This window comes from Parathielavia appendiculata, assembly GCF_033297405.1.
Source record: "Parathielavia appendiculata strain CBS 731.68 unplaced genomic scaffold N657scaffold_4, whole genome shotgun sequence".
In the NCBI taxonomy this organism is placed as follows: Eukaryota; Fungi; Ascomycota; class Sordariomycetes; order Sordariales; family Chaetomiaceae; genus Parathielavia; species Parathielavia appendiculata.
The window spans coordinates 1,502,048-1,519,675 of NW_026944223.1; the positions used below are offsets into that span (position 1 = coordinate 1,502,048).

The 17,628-nt window shown below is 55.9% G+C and overlaps 9 protein-coding genes and 1 non-coding gene across 10 annotated transcripts; 3 read left to right on the forward strand and 7 right to left on the reverse strand.

Annotated features, from left to right (window-relative positions):
• Positions 1 to 17: 17 nt before the first annotated feature.
• On the reverse strand, positions 18 to 773 carry N657DRAFT_359843 (uncharacterized protein). Its single transcript, XM_062786969.1, has 2 exons — positions 689 to 773; positions 18 to 601 (listed from the first exon to the last, which is right to left on the reverse strand). The coding sequence occupies exon 2, from the start codon at positions 553 to 555 to the stop codon at positions 175 to 177; it is 381 nt and encodes a 126-aa protein (XP_062648993.1). The 5' UTR covers positions 556 to 601; positions 689 to 773; the 3' UTR covers positions 18 to 174.
• Positions 774 to 1,133: 360 nt separating this feature from the next.
• On the forward strand, positions 1,134 to 1,207 carry N657DRAFT_t61. Its single transcript has one exon. It is a non-coding gene; the product is annotated as a tRNA-Asn (tRNA).
• A 287-nt stretch (positions 1,208 to 1,494) lies between these two features.
• N657DRAFT_644056 (4'-phosphopantetheinyl transferase) lies at positions 1,495 to 2,771 on the reverse strand. Its single transcript, XM_062792680.1, has 2 exons — positions 2,550 to 2,771; positions 1,495 to 2,444 (listed from the first exon to the last, which is right to left on the reverse strand). The coding sequence occupies exons 1-2, from the start codon at positions 2,652 to 2,654 to the stop codon at positions 1,530 to 1,532; spliced, it is 1,020 nt and encodes a 339-aa protein (XP_062648994.1). The 5' UTR covers positions 2,655 to 2,771; the 3' UTR covers positions 1,495 to 1,529.
• Positions 2,772 to 3,544: 773 nt separating this feature from the next.
• N657DRAFT_655289 (uncharacterized protein) lies at positions 3,545 to 5,281 on the reverse strand (the record flags this gene model as incomplete). The annotated part of the gene is made up of 2 exons (XM_062794588.1): positions 3,545 to 4,322; positions 4,377 to 5,281. 2 exons carry the CDS (start codon positions 5,279 to 5,281, stop codon positions 3,545 to 3,547), a joined length of 1,683 nt encoding a protein of 560 aa, XP_062648995.1.
• A 457-nt stretch (positions 5,282 to 5,738) lies between these two features.
• On the forward strand, positions 5,739 to 6,557 carry N657DRAFT_644058 (SOH1-domain-containing protein). The gene is made up of 2 exons (XM_062792681.1): positions 5,739 to 5,905; positions 5,972 to 6,557. Exons 1-2 carry the CDS (start codon positions 5,792 to 5,794, stop codon positions 6,242 to 6,244), a joined length of 387 nt encoding a protein of 128 aa, XP_062648996.1. The 5' UTR covers positions 5,739 to 5,791; the 3' UTR covers positions 6,245 to 6,557.
• On the reverse strand, positions 6,348 to 7,481 carry N657DRAFT_644059 (uncharacterized protein). The gene is made up of 3 exons (XM_062792682.1): positions 7,061 to 7,481; positions 6,724 to 7,010; positions 6,348 to 6,664 (listed from the first exon to the last, which is right to left on the reverse strand). Exons 1-3 carry the CDS (start codon positions 7,071 to 7,073, stop codon positions 6,629 to 6,631), a joined length of 336 nt encoding a protein of 111 aa, XP_062648997.1. The 5' UTR covers positions 7,074 to 7,481; the 3' UTR covers positions 6,348 to 6,628.
• A 298-nt stretch (positions 7,482 to 7,779) lies between these two features.
• N657DRAFT_594251 (uncharacterized protein) lies at positions 7,780 to 8,900 on the forward strand. Its single transcript, XM_062789952.1, has 2 exons — positions 7,780 to 7,991; positions 8,067 to 8,900. Exons 1-2 carry the CDS (start codon positions 7,959 to 7,961, stop codon positions 8,685 to 8,687), a joined length of 654 nt encoding a protein of 217 aa, XP_062648998.1. The 5' UTR covers positions 7,780 to 7,958; the 3' UTR covers positions 8,688 to 8,900.
• Positions 8,901 to 8,993: 93 nt separating this feature from the next.
• N657DRAFT_594255 (Osmotin, thaumatin-like protein) lies at positions 8,994 to 10,640 on the reverse strand (the record flags this gene model as incomplete). Its single annotated transcript, XM_062789953.1, has 2 exons — positions 9,902 to 10,640; positions 8,994 to 9,839 (listed from the first exon to the last, which is right to left on the reverse strand). Coding segments are annotated over exons 1-2 (1,347 nt in total), but the record flags the coding sequence as incomplete, so codon positions are not given.
• An 839-nt stretch (positions 10,641 to 11,479) lies between these two features.
• On the reverse strand, positions 11,480 to 14,796 carry N657DRAFT_663127 (actin-like ATPase domain-containing protein; the record flags this gene model as incomplete). Its single annotated transcript, XM_062795164.1, has 5 exons — positions 14,563 to 14,796; positions 13,371 to 13,936; positions 13,196 to 13,300; positions 11,732 to 13,103; positions 11,480 to 11,679 (listed from the first exon to the last, which is right to left on the reverse strand). Exons 1-5 carry the CDS (start codon positions 14,621 to 14,623, stop codon positions 11,480 to 11,482), a joined length of 2,304 nt encoding a protein of 767 aa, XP_062649000.1. The 5' UTR covers positions 14,624 to 14,796.
• A 1,210-nt stretch (positions 14,797 to 16,006) lies between these two features.
• N657DRAFT_644063 (uncharacterized protein) lies at positions 16,007 to 17,013 on the reverse strand. The gene is made up of 3 exons (XM_062792683.1): positions 16,670 to 17,013; positions 16,485 to 16,547; positions 16,007 to 16,408 (listed from the first exon to the last, which is right to left on the reverse strand). The coding sequence occupies exons 1-3, from the start codon at positions 16,949 to 16,951 to the stop codon at positions 16,394 to 16,396; spliced, it is 360 nt and encodes a 119-aa protein (XP_062649001.1). The 5' UTR covers positions 16,952 to 17,013; the 3' UTR covers positions 16,007 to 16,393.
• Positions 17,014 to 17,628: the final 615 nt, after the last annotated feature.

A 17,628-nucleotide genomic window follows, 5' to 3' on the forward strand; every position in this document is an offset into this window, starting at 1 on the left:
TGATATTGGCAGCTGTCTGCGCTGAACTATCTTCACGCCTCTGTTGTACTCGAAGAGATGTATGGAACAAAGCCGTGCGACCTTGGGCGCTTCCGGAGAGGACTAGACGTGATATGGTGACGTTCGTCCGGATCCGCCAGCCAAAACCTGAGAGGCCAGGTCCAGAGTGCGGTTCTAATTTAAATAGTACAGCAGACAGAACTGTGAGAAAGCACAAGCAAGCCTATTGTGCAAGTCGTGGGAGAGACGATGATTTAATAGACACATGTGCGACACCAACCCGAGCCAGCCGGGAAAGGTCAGGTGAATTAAGACCACCATCAGCCACTGTTTGCGTCCAAAACGAGTGCCCAACCCGGTGTTCACATCACTCAAGACAGCTAATGAGACTTCACCTCGGTCGCCGAAAGATGTCGTCGGAGACAAAGCTGCTGTGGGTTCATGGGCTGGGGCGACGATCTCTGATGACGCATCCCGGGTACGCCAAGCAGCCACTTCGTGCACACTGACCAATAAAAGGGATGGCCAATGTCCCACAGTGGCAGCACAGGCCATTGGAAGACCCTGCAACACCCTGTTGAGCGGACGTCATTCCCGCCATCTGCCGGCGCCGTGTTATGTAAGTTGCATTTCGCATTGAGCAATTGTGAGGCTACGGGGCTAGCTTTCCTGAATCTGGGTCACTCACTGCCGGCTCCTCAATTGAGAGCGTTCTTTAATACTTTGATCCCCTAACAAATCATAGCATCCCGAGAGAGCTTCACCTCTGCAGGGCTGACATGGGGGCGTGCCTCACTTCTCGATTCCAGATGGCATGCCATGATTGGTCCGTCACGGCACTTCTCGATCATTCGAGGCGAGAGTTGGATAACTGCTGGTGAAAAGCAGTGTATGACTGCCCAAGCATGCCACGGGGGCCCCTTTGGCACCTAACCTCGCAGCGACCTCCATCTTCTAACGTAAAGTTACGAGTCACTCCATCTAGCACTGGAAGGCGATCCGAATTCCCGTCCTGCGGACCCAGGCCAGGATCCACAACAGCTGCGACAGTAGCTGCCAAGGAAGCGGAACTCGGCCTCCGTCGTCTGCTCTTAAACAAAAACTTTTATTCCCAAACACCACCTAGTCCCAAATCCTCTGTGGCGCAATTGGCTAGCGCGTCTGACTGTTAATCAGGAGGTTGGAAGTTCGAGCCTTCCCGGAGGAGATGGACAACGTCGATATTTTGCTGCCTCACCTCATGAAGTTGACATTCTTGAATTTTGAGATTACCCGCCCCCACACGTCTCAATTTTTGGTCGCACTTCGCAGGATATGGCTGCAAGTGTCAAATGGCCCTCGCTGGCTTTCTCTATTTTGGAAGCTTATTTAAACAGGGAAACACTGTCAGTTCCTCCGCCTCCGCTCTCCACCGCTTGGGAGCTCTTAAGATGAGAAACATGAGAGTTCACTCTTGGTTAGCCTATAAGTATCTAGATCTATATTCAAGGATGCGCTGTACCCTCTACTACCCAAATTATCCACCATCATCACCTGCTTGCCTCAGCAAACCGTAATACCTCCTCCAACGACAACATCTCATACGGCCCCAGTGTCCACCCCAGCCCTTCCTCCGGCCTGCCCGGCGTCCGCACCGCCGTGGCAATCATGTAGTCCTGCCCCATTGATCTCAGGCTCATGTTCACATCCTCCACCTTCCTCCCCTTGAACAGTATCTCCACATCTCTCAACACCTCGCCGCCCTCCTCCCACGCAGGCACCCCCCACCCAGGCGTTGGATTCGTCGGCCTCACCGCGGGAAATTCCAACTCCTTCAGCCATTCGGCAAGCAGCGCCTCCCCAGTCAACTTGACGTACGCCTCCCGCAGCGCCCACAGCGCATAAAACGCCCTCAGCTTGCCGTCGTTGATCGCCTCGGCCGTGGGCGGGGGCGGGGGCGGCGCCACCAGCTCCGGCACGGCCGCCAGCACTCGGTGTTTAAGGTAGCTCACCTCCCCAGGGCTGAGAACATCGGCGTGCATATCGACGAAGGTGGGCCATCCGTCTTTGGCGATCATCTCCTGGTCGCGGTCCCGGCGCTCGCTGGTGCAGACCACGTCGACGCCGACCTGGGCTGGCGGCGTCTCCTCCCCGGCGTCCTCGTCCTGGTCGGTGCGGGAGGTGGGGGAAGGAAAGTTGGCTACTGCGACGATGGCGACGATGCCTGCTTGGTGGCTTATATTAAAAGACACAGGCTGGCGGCCTGTCGCCGGGTCGACGTAGACGGGCTTGGTGTGCGAGTCACGGGTGAAGGTGATCCGCTGCCAGGGGGTATGGGTGAGTTTGGAAATTGCGTAGCGCTTGAGTAGGTCCGAGCCGAGGGCCATTTTGGCGTCGCGGACATGGAAATAGTTGAGTACTTGCTTGGTGATGGAGGCGGGGACCAGGGACAAGGCCCGGGCAGCCTGCAGATTAAATGTGAGTGCACGACAGGGGATTATGGATGCATCCCACGGGGGTATGGTGGTGAGAATGATGGGATGCATGAAGAGTAGGCGGGTTTAGCTCACATGGGTTTCCAAGTCCTTGGTTCGGGTCGCCTCCGCGTACCAGGAGCGGGTGTCGAAAATCCATTGTGCGAGCGTAGGTTTGTTTGAGTGGTTTGGAGGAGGCATCTTAGGGGAAAATATTATGAGTATTGAAGGTATTTGAACAAAACGCTACCGCTCAACATATTGAGTAACTAGGCGCCCGGATGATGCTCAGGTGAAGGTGATTTTCGGAGATCGGTGTGGCCAGCGTCAGCAAGAGCGAAACCACGAGCCGGGAGATTGGCTGAGGCTACCAGACTGCGAGTGCGACCCGGAGCCAATTTGATCCCGGCTACTGTATTGCTTAAGGGAACTCTTCAACTGACACTTCCCGTCCTAATCTCCTTCTCAATTCGCCATCACAACTTGGATCCCTAGTGATGGCTTCTCCAGTCAGACATCTTAATGTTGTCAGGTGTCGATTGATCGCCATGTCTCGCATCGCAAGATGGCGGTTTCTTTCCATCGGGCTGCAGCAGTACGGTGAACATCTATCTGAACTCTGGGCCCTGTGCAGCTCCTTCCTTGGATCCAATGATGACAACCCTACTTCATGCTTGTAAAGAACTTGAACCTGAATCGAACGTTGGCGAATTTCCCAGCTCCGCCGACGGTGCCCGTCCCCGTCCGGACCGACCCCTATTTTGTTCCGGCCTGGCAGACCCCTGTTCCCGACCAAGCGATTACCGCCCACTCGCCAACAACCGGCACCAGACGTGTTGAGCGTCTAGAAATCTTTGATCCAACATTCCAGCTTTCAGCTTCGTGCTGCTCTTTCTCGCCGGGCTCGCACCCTGCCCGAAAGACAATTGCAGCTGTAGCGTACCGCTCTGCCGCGGGGTGTTGCCCGGCCGGCCGTGCTATGTTTCGGTAGAGAGGTCGCTACCTCAACACAATCCACTCAATCCATTCTATCTCGAATTCATGCCTGAGATGGCTGTTTCAATCTGTACCGGGACCATCCCACGCTCTGGCTACGCTGGCACGGAAGTACGTGGTGCAGTCACCGAGAACAAAAACAATTCCTGGCGACCAGGAGTGTCCCGCCGCTCATCCTTTTCCTCAACCCCCCCAACCCCCTTGACCTTAATCCCGCCATTCTCACTCTCCCTTTGCTTCCCGCCAACCTCCTTGACAACCTTCCCTTCCCCATCAACTTCAATAATCACGTCCTCTGTATCCAAACTCCCATCCTCCGTGTACCCCCACATATCCTTGAGCTCGCCCCTGAGCAGCCCGGTCAGCCATAGCGACCCCGTGACCCCGGGAACCAGGTACAGCAGTGCTGGCTGGCCGTGGTTGAACACCAGCATGACTGTCAGCGTGACAAACATGCCCGCTGCATACCCTGCAATCGAAGCATAAAAGTATGGCTTGGGGAACGCAGTCGCCGCTATCGCGTCGGTAGCTTCCGGCACGGGGAACAGACGGCCGAGCGGCGTCGTCCAGAACCGGTTGCCCCACTGGCCGCGGGTGTCGACGTAGGGAGCCTTGACGCGGCGGTGCTGGGTCGTGGTGGTGGTGACTGTGGCGTCGGGCGACGTGTCGGACTTGGATTTGGTGGTGAGCTCGACCGGCTCGAGCTTGGTCTGTCGTTGGTAGTGCTGGAAGAGATCGAAGCGGAGGGCCAGGGCGATTAGCATGCCGGGGACGACGATGTCACCGAGGCCGAGCATGCTGGCGCCTTTAGCGCTAGTAAAGACGAGCTTAATGGGGGCGTCAATGTTCTTAGCGACGGTTATCATGTAGGGACTGCGAGATATCAGCATCGGCAGCGAAATTTCCAAGACAAAGCGAGGGACGCACGTGTAAAAGACCATGACAACATCGTAGACGAAGAGACTGGCCAGAACCATGGTTCCGATAGGGAAAGACGTGGGTGAGAACATCATGAACGTGACGTAGCACATGGCTATGCTGACAAGGTTGGATAGTGCAGACCACGCTGTCATGTGGTACGCCAAGGTGAAAGCTCCGGCAACGGTGAATCGGAGCAGGTCGGTTGCTCTAAGGTCGAATTTGACAAGAGATTTGCCGTAAACGGCAAGCCGTACGGTCCACTCCTCAGAGACCAGATGACGAAATTCCCACAAGTACCGCCTCGATGCCGTCGACAATGCCAGCTGAGATAAAGGACCAGGCAAAGGTGTCTCTTTATCCTTGACGATGGTCTGCTCTCCGGACTTGTTGACCACGTACTGGCAGCGGCGGTCAGGGTCGATGTGGTAGACCTGGCCGTTGCTATCTGCCCACATGGTCGGGAAGACTAGGCTCTTGAGATTATCCAAGATGTCTCCAGCAAGAGTCCCCACGCCAACAATGGCCATTATGGACATGTAACCACGGAGAATCTTATTAACAATTGCCGGGTCCTGGAGCCACTGGATCAGGTAGTAGAGCCCCATGAGGACGGCAGCGAGCATGAGGGGGTAGCGGATGGCGTCTGAGGCGACGAGGCCTTCAACAAACTTTTCATCCTCCCGCTTCTTCTCGCCCTTCTTGAGTTTTGGAGGGGCTGCCGAGGGCGGCCTGCGGAGCGAACCATGGGCACCTAGCCAGATGATGCCCAGGGCGCTGAAGACCACCAGAAGGTATTGGGGTTCCAGGAGCCGAGCGAAGGCAAAGACCGGCGGTGACCGCATTCCATCCGGCATTGGTGTCGATTGCGAGGATATGTCCGCCCCGTCTGAAGAACTGGTTTTTGAAGACATCTGCCAATTCGAGGCGGACAGAGGCGTCGGGATGAGCTAGCGAAAGAAGGTAAGCTAAGGTACCTTGCGGAATCCAGCCTGAGGCGTAACAACAAGAAGCACCTACTCTTGTATGAGAGACTGAGACCGGCTTGATAATCGTCCTTAGACTGAATTCCCTGGTATATGGTGGACGTGCAAGAAGTAACTAGGACAATGCATCAGTCCTTCCTTCGTTGAATTATAGACTAAAGTGTGCTGTTTGCGATTCCCCGTTTTAAAGCCCTTCTGTGAGGCGTACTGTTCAATTTACAGTATCCGGACCCGCCGGAGTGTTCCTCTGTAATCCGTACAGTCTTCCCCTGTTTCAAAAATTCCCATCCCTTCTTGGAAGCTTGAGCCTCGCAGGTCAAGGTCCCCGTGCACCCAAGATTAGGTCATCCTTCAACTCCGTCTTTGACCAAAACCAGGACTGTTCAACCACCTCCTGCTTCCCCGAAAACGTCGGAAACAGCGACTGAATCGACCGCAATGGACTCGTGGCCCATGTCTGTGGACAGCCCGGCCTTGGACCCGCCCTCTGTTCCAAACGGCGGCGATGAACCGAAGCATGGCGGGTATTCGCGATTCGAGCTGGAGCTGGAGGTTCGCATCTCCCTCCCTTGCTTATCGCTTGCTTCTAGGGGAAGTTGGCTGCTCACATCTCAACAGTTTGTTCAGTCGTTGGCGAATCCTCAGTATCTCAACTATCTTGCCTCGCGCAAGTTTCTTACGAACCGTGCCTTCGTTGCGTACCTGGAATATCTGCAATACTGGGCGCGTCCGCCCTACCTCAAGTACCTCACGTTCCCCACCGCGACGCTCAAAATGCTCGAGCTCCTGCAGCAGGAGAAGTTCCGTCAAGACATCATCAGCCCCGACCTTGCGCAGGCCTTGATGGCCGAGGGAATGAAGACAGCGGTGGAGTGGCATCGCGAGGGCTGAGGGACGGATCATGCCGTCCCAGGCGGGCGGAAACTTAGAAAAGCCGAGTCAACTTCCAGGCCACGTATAACCGTGGATGTTCTCACCATGCTTGAGAACCGGTGGCCTCACATTTGCCCAGGCTATAACAGTGGAGACACATTAAGCGCCAGCCTGCAAGCAGCGCGTCGCCCTTTTGGGCAAGACGAAGGAAGCAAGGAACTCCCGCAGCAGAAGGCTGGACAAAAGAGCATGTCTTTGCAGGCCGAAATATGAGCCATATGCGATGCTCTTCATGTCAAGATAAAAGAAATATTACACGATACCCAAACCCATAACTCCTTGCAATGCCCAGTGATATCGCTGCCCTGCAACTCATGCACCCAAAGACGATACCGTCCGCGGTCAGTTCTCTCTCCACCTATGCCCACAGGTCATGCACTGAATCTGGTCAGCAAGCACGTACAAGTCTACCGCATGAATATGTGGGGAAAACATACCTTGTAGAATGTAGTCATGGGCTCATCCGCACTGCGAATCTGGACCTGGAAAAACGCCGCTTCGTCGCCGTTGCAGTTCGCCGTCGGACACTGCACCCTTCCCTTTTGCGCGTTATCCCACGCCCCTGGCCCGCCAAATACGTCCTCTTTCTCCTTGCGCGGGAAGTTCTTGCGGGAGTAGATTGGCATGTCGATGGCATGCTGGTAGGGGCATGTCCGGCACTCGAGCCGGTTGCCGCCCGTGTCCATCCGGGAGAGGATGAGGAGGTTTGCGCAGTAGGGGCAGACTGGGAAAAGTTAATGCAGTCCATTGTTATGAGAATGTATGGGGCCTTACATAGGATGGGCATCGTGTTAGTTGATGTTGGATGTGGAAAGAATTGTCTCCAGGACAGCACAGGCGGGCTGTCTTCGTAAGACTCCAAAAGTTACTGAAGATTTGCAATGCGCCTCACTCAACCCTGTGATTCCGCCGCAAAACTGAGTTGGTTCGTCCTGAGCCACTTCAAGAGACTTCACCCGTTACCTGGCAGGAAGATCTTCCTTGAGGAAATGCAGCACTCCTGGACTGGAGTGAACTTGCCTCGACTTTCACGTTTTTCTTCAGGAGCAGTTGCTCGGCATGTGGGTAATACATCACAAAGGTGCTTCCAGGTAAGAACCCTAACCCTGGCGCTCACGAATCGGTACTCCCAAGTATTTTTCCACTGTCCGCGGTACCTGACTGAAAGCTTTGACGCCCGGGCCTAGGTGATCATGACTTGGTTGTATTACATAGCCTAACAAGTGGGGGATTGAAACTCGCATCTTGAGCAATCATAGCACTTGGTCATACCCGACTCTATGGCAGTGGTATCGGTCTAAACGGTACGGTTTCACCGCCCAATCAGAATGGGGTAGGGCCCTGCAAGCAGAGATACCCCCCTACGGAGTACCAGCCAACCTGCTGCAAGTGGTGGGGTAAGGCTGTCACTGCCACCTCCTGGCAACGCTCCGGGTCTCGCAAACACGGCGAAACCCCCAACTGCAGTTATAAACATAGCACCGTGCCGTCGTGATCGGGGCTCGACTTCCAATAACCGATAAGAGGACGACTCAAGACTTCGTTGGGTCCTCTTATCCAGCCTCATTCGCCACAGCGCCTTGTTACCCCTCCCTCGTTGGTTTACTCTGCGCTGTTGGCCATCGACCATCAACATCAACAAACACCCCACGACAGACTGCACGATATCACAATGGCTAGTCGCACAAAGGAACAAGAACACGAGGTTCGTCTTATTCCTTTCCCTCTGCCAGTTACTCCTCCCTTCGCAACACCGACTGACACAACTCCTCTTCACCAGGGCGCCACAAACGAGGAACTCCTCATCGAAGCCTGCCGGCGCAACAACACAGATCTCCTAGCCGAAGTGCTCTCCTCGCCGGACCTGCAGGGCAACGACGACGCCATCGCCGCGCTCCTCAACAAGACGACCACGGTGCTCGGCAACCACCTCTACCACGAGGCGGCGCTGCAGGGCAACTACGAGATCATCGACATGCTGCTTGACCAGCCCGGCTTCGAGTGCGACCCCGTCAACCGCGTCGAGGGCGACACCCCGCTGCACAGCGCCGTGCGGTGGATCAACAGCGAGCCGCCGGAGCAGCGCGAGTTTGGCAACGCGCTCGTCGAGATGATGCTCGAGGCTGGGTCGAACCCGAGGGTCAAGAACAAGGGCGGGCTGACGCCGCTGCAGCTCGTGGATCCGAGGAATGAGGGGCTCAAGGAGGTGATTCGGAAGCACGAGTATTCTTCATTGAACGCGGGCGATTTTGTGTCGGCGGAGGAGGTGCAAGGGGGGAAGGGGTTGGGGGACGGGACGAGGAGGCAAGAGGAAGAGGAGGAGGACGAGGATGCCGAGTTTAGTGGGAGCGATGAGGAGGAGAGGGCGGAATGGGAGCGGCGGAGGAAGACGAGGAGGTGAGGATCGTAGAGGTGTTGGAGATGTATACCGGCTGGATAGCTGCGAGGACTACATCAACTTGGCGTGGGGACACTGGTTCTTCCTTGGCAATGCATCCAGGCAAATAGACTTCGTCCTTGTCAAAGCTGAGTTTTTCTGCTTCGTTTATGAAGGCCCGGGTACGTATTACCAAGCGCAGCGAACAATGAGAATTCCTGAAAATTCTAGGATCTGTCAACGAGAACCAGCCCACCATCCAATCTCCATTGCGACATAGGGGTCATCTTTTCACGACCGAGTGAGAACCATCCCTCACACCATCATCCAAACCATCACCACCACCAGTCCCACCACCGCTGTCCAAGCGCTCCCTCTAACAACCATGCCAGCCCCAGTCCACCCGGTTTCCCTCTGTTCAATGTACGCCCAACTCCTGACCCTCGCCCACCCCTCCAGGCTCAATCCCGTCCCGGCGCCAACAGCCTGCACCTCCTCGCCAAACGTCCGGAGGATATCCGTGCTCCTCCCGCGGGGACAGAACCGCACCTCCCACCCGGCGCCCGCCGTCTCATACGGCACCACAAACGTGCTGGTGCGGTCGTCGTACGCGAAGCTGTACGCGTCCGGGCAGACGCGCTTCGCGCTGCGACTGTACAGGCCCGGTTTGCAGACGTCGGGTGAGTTGTACGGGCCCGTGCAGCAGTCGGCTGGGTTCTTCGTTACGGCGCACGGGGATAGGCAGGGTTGGAAGGGCGCGCGGTGAGGCGTCAAGGGATTGCCGTTGTCCGGGTTGGAGATTATGGTGGCGTTGTCTCCTGCTGCGACTGGGTTTGTGGCGGGTACTTGGAGTGCCACGGGGCACCAGGCTTGGACGGTGTTGTTGGTTTGAATTGGTTCGAAGGGCATTGGGTAGGTGGAGTTGGTGTTGAGGTAGGAAGCGGAGTCGAGCGGGGCGGTAGGCGAGGAATAGGGGGAAGAGGAGAGGTAGCCTGCTGAGGCGATGCAGGCGCAGTTTGTGAGGTTCGGCGGGATCCAGGTGGTGTTTGGCGATGGGTAGTAGATAATGGCCATGGGCAGGTTGTAGCCGTCTACGAGGGAGATGTCGTAGAACGTCTGGTTATCGGTGCTGCCCCCTTGGAGCGTGAACTCGGCAACGGTGGCTGGGGCGCGGCCCTTGGACTTGGATTAGCAGGTGTGTTTGTTTAGTCTCGGGGTAAGGGGCAATCCTAACTTACGGCTAATGTGCAGTTTAGCTTGCCGACACAGTCGCCGGTGAGACACGCGGTCGCGTTGCCGTCCAGGCCGTTGGACGTACCGAACTCGCTGCCATCACTACTGAACGAACAGTTGGTCCTCCCCCATACCCGTCCTGCCCAGTTTGAGCTGACGAACATCAGTCTACTGGCGCCCGGCGTCAGCTCAAAACCGCCTGTTCCAGGTCCGGCACCATTTTGAGTTAGAATGCCTGGCCATATGGACTCGGCGCAGTCATTGGCAACTATCAACCGAATCGGAGTCAGGTTGCTCGCGAACTCGGCTGTGACGTTGGCCGTTGTGTTCGTGGGAATGACCGTTGTACTTGTACCGTTGGTGAAGAGCGAGAGCGAGAGCAACAGCCGAGGAGCGAGCTTCTTGTGACAAGGCCTTCGGCGAGGTGACCTCTTCTTGCAGAGCATGGATAGGTGAAAACGGAGAGAATGCTTGTCGGACCTCCCTGACCGAGCCACGAACTTCATGTCTTACGCGTTTAAAACACTTCGGCCACGCCTGAGTGCAAAAGACGGCCCTTGAGTGCTGGAGGACGCAGGACGATCCCAGGGTGGTGGTATAGGGGTACAAATCACGATGCTAATAGGTATGGAGACTAGGAGGTATGAACTTGAAGGTACGGCGAAGGGATATGTGGGCGGTGGTAATAAAAACCGGTTGGAATACAGCGTCAAAGGATTGAGGGAGTTAGAGGTTTGGTGAGCGAAGGGATTGTTGAAGGAGCATAGATCCATCTTCGGAGTTGGCACCTCAGCCGGCTTGTGCAGCCTGGACCGGTCTTTGGGCTTTCAAGGCCAAAAAGAGGAAGGAGAGGGCGCTCGAGATGGGCTGATATCCTGCCATCTTTTCGGGCAATCTGGCAAGAGCTGTTCAGGTTATGGAGTTGCTTCAGGCCATGTTAGCCGGTTTCCGCAGATGGTTAATGCAGGTACAATACAACGGACCACAAGTCTGAAGAAACGACCAAAGAAAGAAAGAAGGAAAGAAAGAAGCAAAGGGGAAGATGGGGTACGGAACACTGACAGTAGTAGATGGGTGCGCCAGAATTGAGCGTGCTAGTAAGTCCTTCTTTGGTTTATCTGACAGATGTATCGAGATGCAGCGTCCTCAGCGGCAAGAGCAGGTTCGAAATACCCAAGAATCACATGTTCCACATTCAAAACAAGCTGGCTTGTACTTCAGACATAAAATCAAGCTCCGAAACCTCTGTCAAAAGCCAGCATGGCTCCCCTAATCCCGCGCTGGGAGTTGTCTGAATCGACGAACTCTGAGACAGGAAGACTGGCCCAGATCTAGGCAACCCCCTATTTATCCCCACCCCCCGTCTCTCCCCTCTCCTATCTCTCGGCCTGGCTTGCTCCAACGCTTGAACATCCCCAGTACAAGAACCAAGCTAGGCAACATCGCCATATGTATAAGTCTCGTCTCACATTGCCAATCATGCGAAATACGCCCATTTTACTTCAAGAGGTATCACTGTCGAGATCCGATACGGTGCGAAAGAAAAAGCAGCAACTCCTGTCCAACAAGCCCTGCCTCCATCTCTACCTGAACCGCGCCCTGCAGCGGCCCATAACTTCGCCTTGGCAGACCAGCTCGGCGCTAAATTCGGAGCCGTCCAGGGTGAGATAGATGTCAAAGTAGACCCGGTAGAACGTGCCCTGCGGCGTGTCCATCCGTTCAAAATCCTTCTCCAGGTTCTTGCGCGACAGGTCCGACGTAAGCGTGACCACTTCCTTGATTCCTGTTCAGTGAGTTAGCATGAAGCATCACAAATTGGCTGAGAGCAAACCTACTGGGATCCTTGGTGTACTCCGGGCAGACGTCGTCGTCGCAGGCGTACAGAATGTCCTCGTACATGAGCGTGGCGCCGGGGGCAACCTGCCGGAAGAATGACACCTTGACGGGCTCGCCAATCTTGACCTTCTGGCCCTTCTGGACAAAGATCTGGCGGGTGAACTTGCAACGGTCCTTGCCGTCAAGCGAGGGCACACGGTACGCCTCGGGATGGTAGCCTTCCTTGAAGGGCTGCAGCGTAGCCATGAGGTAGTGACGCCGAGCAACACGGTGCGTAATGACTCTCTCAGTAATACCGGCAGTGACGGCACCCTTAACAATGGCAGCGACCGAATCCATGGGACGGACAACCTTGGACTGGAACTGGGGCGGGACGTGGAGCTTAATCTGCTGGAAGAGATATTCTGACGCGCCAAAACCACCGACGACGAGAATGTTTTGGAGCGTCCTATTCTGCGCCTGGATGGCGATGATCTGGTTCCGGACGAGCTCCAAAATGCGGTTCACGACGGGCTCGAAGCACTGCAGGATCTCCTCGTTGGTGAAGGTCATGTAGCCCTCTTCGATGCCAGCCTCGGGGAATTCGGCCTCGATACCGACATCGACGGCCCACTTCTGACCGTTATTCCGGAAATCGGCCTTGATCCGGTTCTCAAAGTCCATGATGCACTTGGCATACACACGCCCGGCAGTCTTGGAGCCGTCGGGGAGCTTCATTTTTCGAATCTTTGTCCGCAGGATGTTGCTGAAGTTCCGGTTCAGGGCAGTCGAGCCGCACGAGTCACCAGAACCAGCCGTGCATTCGGCGACCGTGAAGGGGTTCTCGTCTTCGACTTCGTATGCAATCAAGTCGACGGTGCCGCCGCCGCAGTCGACGATGAGCACGGCATCGTGTACCTTGAGGTTCAGAAGGCCCGTCTTGGAGCAGAAAAGGGCGGCAGCTTCAGGCTCGCTGACGAGGGTCAAGCGGTTGTCGTTTTCGTCGCGGAGGAAGCCAGCCTGGATGGCAGCAGCTCTGGTGGCAGCCTTGCCCGCGTCGTTCCAGATAGCAGGAACGGTCAGGTAGTAGCGGATGTTCCTCTCCTCACGGTTGAACACCTCACCAAGCGTCTTCTGAAGCGCCGCCCGCATAGCCTGGCGCAGCTTGAAGAGGTAGTCGGCAGCAACGTCGATCTCCGACTTGCCTGGCGGCAGCGGGGGAAGGTTGATGGGGTCAATGTACGTGTTGCCCGACAGCATCAGCTGAAGCTTGAACCATTCCACTTTCTGCACGCCGGGCTTGGGATAGCCAGTCGGGGCAAGGGCATCGGCGATATCGGGGCCCCAACCAACGACTTTCTGATACTGGTCATAGTAGAGAACGGTCGGGATCTACAGCGAAGCGGCGCGAGTTAGCGCCAAGTCCATGCATGCGGCAGGGCTCGTTTGTCTGGAGAGACTTGAGGACCATTTCGACTACTCACCTTCTGCTTCGTGTATGAGCCGGCGCCGGGCCACTCGGTGATGATGTCTTCTTTGGCCTCATTGTTCGTCGCAAATGCAAAGGCTACGCCAGAGAATGTTGTGCCCTGCAAAGAAAGCGGTTGTTAGAACACGGCACGGGTCGAGTGCAAGAGGTTGGCGGGTGATTCAGCTTACAAAGTCGATGCCCACGATCAGCTGAGCCTTGCTCCGGCTGTTGCCCTCAACCTCGGCGGCGGCATTGCGTGTGTAGGGAGCGATTGGCCCGGTGGGCTGCGGCGCGGCCGGTGGTGGGTAGCCGGTAGGGCCAGCGTAGCCTGGCGGACCACCAGGCACGGGCGGAGGGCCGCCTCCCATGACCGGGGGTGGATACCCAGCGACCGGAGGAGCTCCGGTGTTGATGGGGGGAGGACCTCCAACCATTTGAGATGGTGGAGTACGGGTCGGTCCTTGCGTGGCGAGCGGGCTGGTGCGGCCGACGCCGCCCGGAGGGCCTGGAGGATAGTTTGCTGAGTAGCTGGGTGGGCGCGGACCAGCACCCGGGTGATTCATTTGGAGGCTCGACTGGGACGGGTTGGATGCACTCGACGGGACGGGACCCGGGCGCGAAGGAAAGAGCGGTGGTATTTGAGGGGCTCCCGGGGGCGGGGTCAGGCTCTGTTGTAACACGCTGGGGTTAGGATTCGTATTCCCCGTCTGGGGTTGTATCGAGGCGCTCGACTTCCGTTTACCGAATCCAAAGCCTTTCAGGCGCGAGTTCATAGAGTTCATAAGGGAGGTCAGATGAAAAGTCGAGTATTTGAAAGGGAAGAGCGGTAGTCGGGGGTTAAAGGAGGGGGTGAGAGCGAGGGGAGGCTGTGGGCGGCGCGCGGGCTGGGCAGCCCAAGAAAGAGCTGAATCGGGGAAAGGAGGGGAAAATTGGCTGATTGTGACTGGGGCCCTGGGTCGCAGCGGTGGGTTCGCGGCTCAAGCAAGAGAGGGTCGATAGCGCGGCTCGCAGTGCTGGCTTGCGAAAAAGTGTGACCAGTCCCAACTTGGGCCCGGCACCCGACTTCTGTGGCTGAGATGGTTTCTGCGCCAGGCGCCTGACAAATTGATGAGCGATACTGTTTCCACGTATAAGGCTGAGCTCGTGTCGTCGTGGGCAGTGCCAGCGCGGGGGAGGGGTAGTGGGTTCTGAAAGTCGACAAAACCACAGGCCGATCCGAGCTTGAGGCGCAACTCAAGAGCCGAGAATATCTTAGGTCGATGGCAATGGTGATGAAACGGATTCGAGGCCGATCACATTTGACTTCAACAAACAACACAACAGCAATAGGTAAGGTAGGTAGGTAATTAAAGTTACACTGCAGTACACAACTCGGCGTACCTTCCTCAGGTGAGCGTCTCCACTCGGTCCCCAGGACTTCGAGCCATGCTGGACACTGCATGGGCAGCTTGCAGTAGGACCCACCTGCTCGGTTCAGACGATCATCAGGGCCAGATCGCGGAGAATGAGGAGAGACGTGCCGGTGGCGACAGCGGGAGTCTCAAGGCAATCACATACTGTAGGCCCTAACATCCCATCTCCTAGTGACCTACTCGGTATCGTACATTCGCAGCCATGAAGGACGGCTGGATTTCAGCGGGGCCAACACCCTGAGAGTTGGGTGAGGCGCCAGGTCTACACCAATAACGTTACATTAACGGCGATCGGCCCCTGTCCCTCGGGCTGCTTATTCCTGTATGTTTCCCAGAACTGGTAACGTCAAATCCATGCTTCCGTAGCTGCATAACGTTATATATCTTTCAACGGAGAATTCCAGCATATGGGCCTGGTGGGAATCCTTCAATCATGTCGCCAACGTGAGAGCCGCCTTGGAGTTGGTCCGAGACTCGATGTGTTGCGACCTGAACGTCCTTGGCACGGCATTCCAGGTGCCTGACCTAAGCCTAAAAGGGACATGCGGGTGGTAGGACCTTCGTAGGACTTGGATCTTGCCATGCGGGCCTGTGGCTCAGCTTCGAGGCGCTGTGCCTTCTTGCCGTGACTGACGGCCAATCAAGCGAACCTTGATCCGCTGCATTTCCCGCATCGGAGTTCATGTATGAATCATTCTTAGACTGGACGGCACGAAGTTCCTCCTCCCATTGCTCTGGAACCAAAGGACGTACTCATCTTCAGTTGGGTATGCTCCGCTCTACGACGCTGCTGATTTGTCGCAGTCGACTATGGGCAGTTGTTCTGTCGAATCAACAACTCTCTCTCTCAATCTGATTGCGGGCGCTTGTCATCGAGAGCCGCCTCCGGCAAACATGCTGGTTGGCCTTCCCAGTCAATGCACGCTGGCGGATCTCAATGCAACGTTGAACATGGTTCCCAACAGCTGCCAATCAAAATCACTTGCGTTCGACGGCTTCACAGAGCGATGCTGTCGTCGTTGATCGCAGCCGAGACTGCTGATCTCACCATGAAACAAGTCGACCGGCGGCCGGTCAGCAACCTCGTCCTGTCCTTCCGGATGGTGGACTGGTTGCGTGGTATTATTCGGCGTCGCTAGCGGCACAGTCCAAATGAACCGTTGGGGCCTGCCAAGTTTCCCGCTTCGGTGAAGCGAACGTGCTTCTTGTCAGACGTGGATCGGGTTGAACCTTGGAGCATTGCTGCCGTCCGATGCGTAACTTGCCATTAGCCATTCATCAGACATACACGTCAAACAACTCGCCGTAGAGCGCTCGGAGACTGGATGTTCCGTCAGAGCTTGATGCTTACGGAGCAGCTCCGGCGGCCCTCAAACCATAACCAAAAGTGACACTATCCAGTCCGTCTCCTGACCAGAACCGTTGAGGCAGGGTCGCCGGATGCTGGTCACCTCATGCTTGATTCAACATGGCATACGCTGGACATCAAAAACACATTTCTTGCGCTCTACTTTGGAAGGTCTTTGAGCCCAAGAGTTGGCCCCCGCTACGCCGTGCGACCATCCGCTGACCCTTCTTGTCATCAAGTCCTCAACATTCTTCGGAGCCCTTTGTGTTTGCACTGATGAACGTACCAATGTTCGCCCCGGACTGGTCAGTCCCTCTGGCCCGATGAATGAACCCGCCGAACGTGTCCCTTTCACGTCCGGGTCGAATCAACAATGCATGGGTGATGTCTGTCCCATGCGTATCCACCCCTTTTTCAACTCCCCCCCTCTCAAACGGCTGCCATAAACAACTCACAGATACGGGCACTAGACAAACACCTTCATCAGCAACCACATCACACCGCACCTCAACATGAGAAAGACTGAAAAACTAAAAACTCACCGTGATTTTATACGCCGCCACACCCCCAGGCGGACTCCAGCAGCCCGTTCCGCTAACAATGCCCTATATCTTGATCAGCAACTGCCATCACACCACCCTTCCATTCCTCCTTCATGCCGTTCCCCTCGTCCAACTCCCGTCCCCTCCTCGCCATCCATTCAACCACATCAGTAATAGAAACTTACGGGATCACTGCAATCCGCCGTATTGAACACGGTAAGCAAGCACTGCGGGATCCAATAATACACATGGATGGTCGGGTATGTGGCGTTCTCATAAAACGTCCGGCATTGGTCGCTCTGGTTGCCGATGGCGAACTCGTTGACCCCGTTGTCCACGCTCGCGAGCGGACAGCCCAGCGTGTTCGACGTGGAGAAGGCGCCCATGCGCGGGATGCGGGTGTCCACTGCTGCTGCCGTGGCGAGGGAGGCGGCGCCTGCCAAGGACAGGATGGTGGAGAGATGCATTTTATTTGGTTGAGAGACAGAGAGAGAAGAAGGTTGGGATTGTGTAATGTTGGACGGTAATGAGAAGTCGGATTTCCTTGGAGCTTGATCAGAGTTTTAGACGGGACTCAGAAAGAAGGGAAGCGTCTTATATAGTTGAACTATGTTCTCAGCAACCCATAATCAAGCTCAACCTTCCGTATTGCTTGCCTTTTTGTATCGACCCCAGTACCTCGTATTCGAGCCATGGCTTGCTGCCGATGTGACGTGGAGGCTTAAGCCACCAGAAGGGCTAATGGTCCAAGTGGTCGAACCACCCCCAACACCAAACGCAGCCTTGTACATGTACGTTGAGAAGAATTATACAAAACATGGGTGCTGTTCCGCAGAGTCGGGTAGGCCGAGGATTCCCGTATATGACAACATTTATAAGTTGCGTGCCGCGAGAGTCATCCCCTTTGCGTCAAGGCACTTAAATGGCAATGCATCAACAATATCAACACGCAAAGGACAGAGCTGGCCAATTCGCCCAGAAAAGCAGACACGTTCAGAGCAGTGCTGCCCACAAGGCAAATCAAGTCAAATCGGCACACCGACTTGCTTTGATTTGAGGCTAGAGATACTCGACTTGCCTTGTCAGTGCCTCGACTTGCGTTGACCCAAAGCTTTGCCAAGCCGCTTACATAATCCCCCGGAAT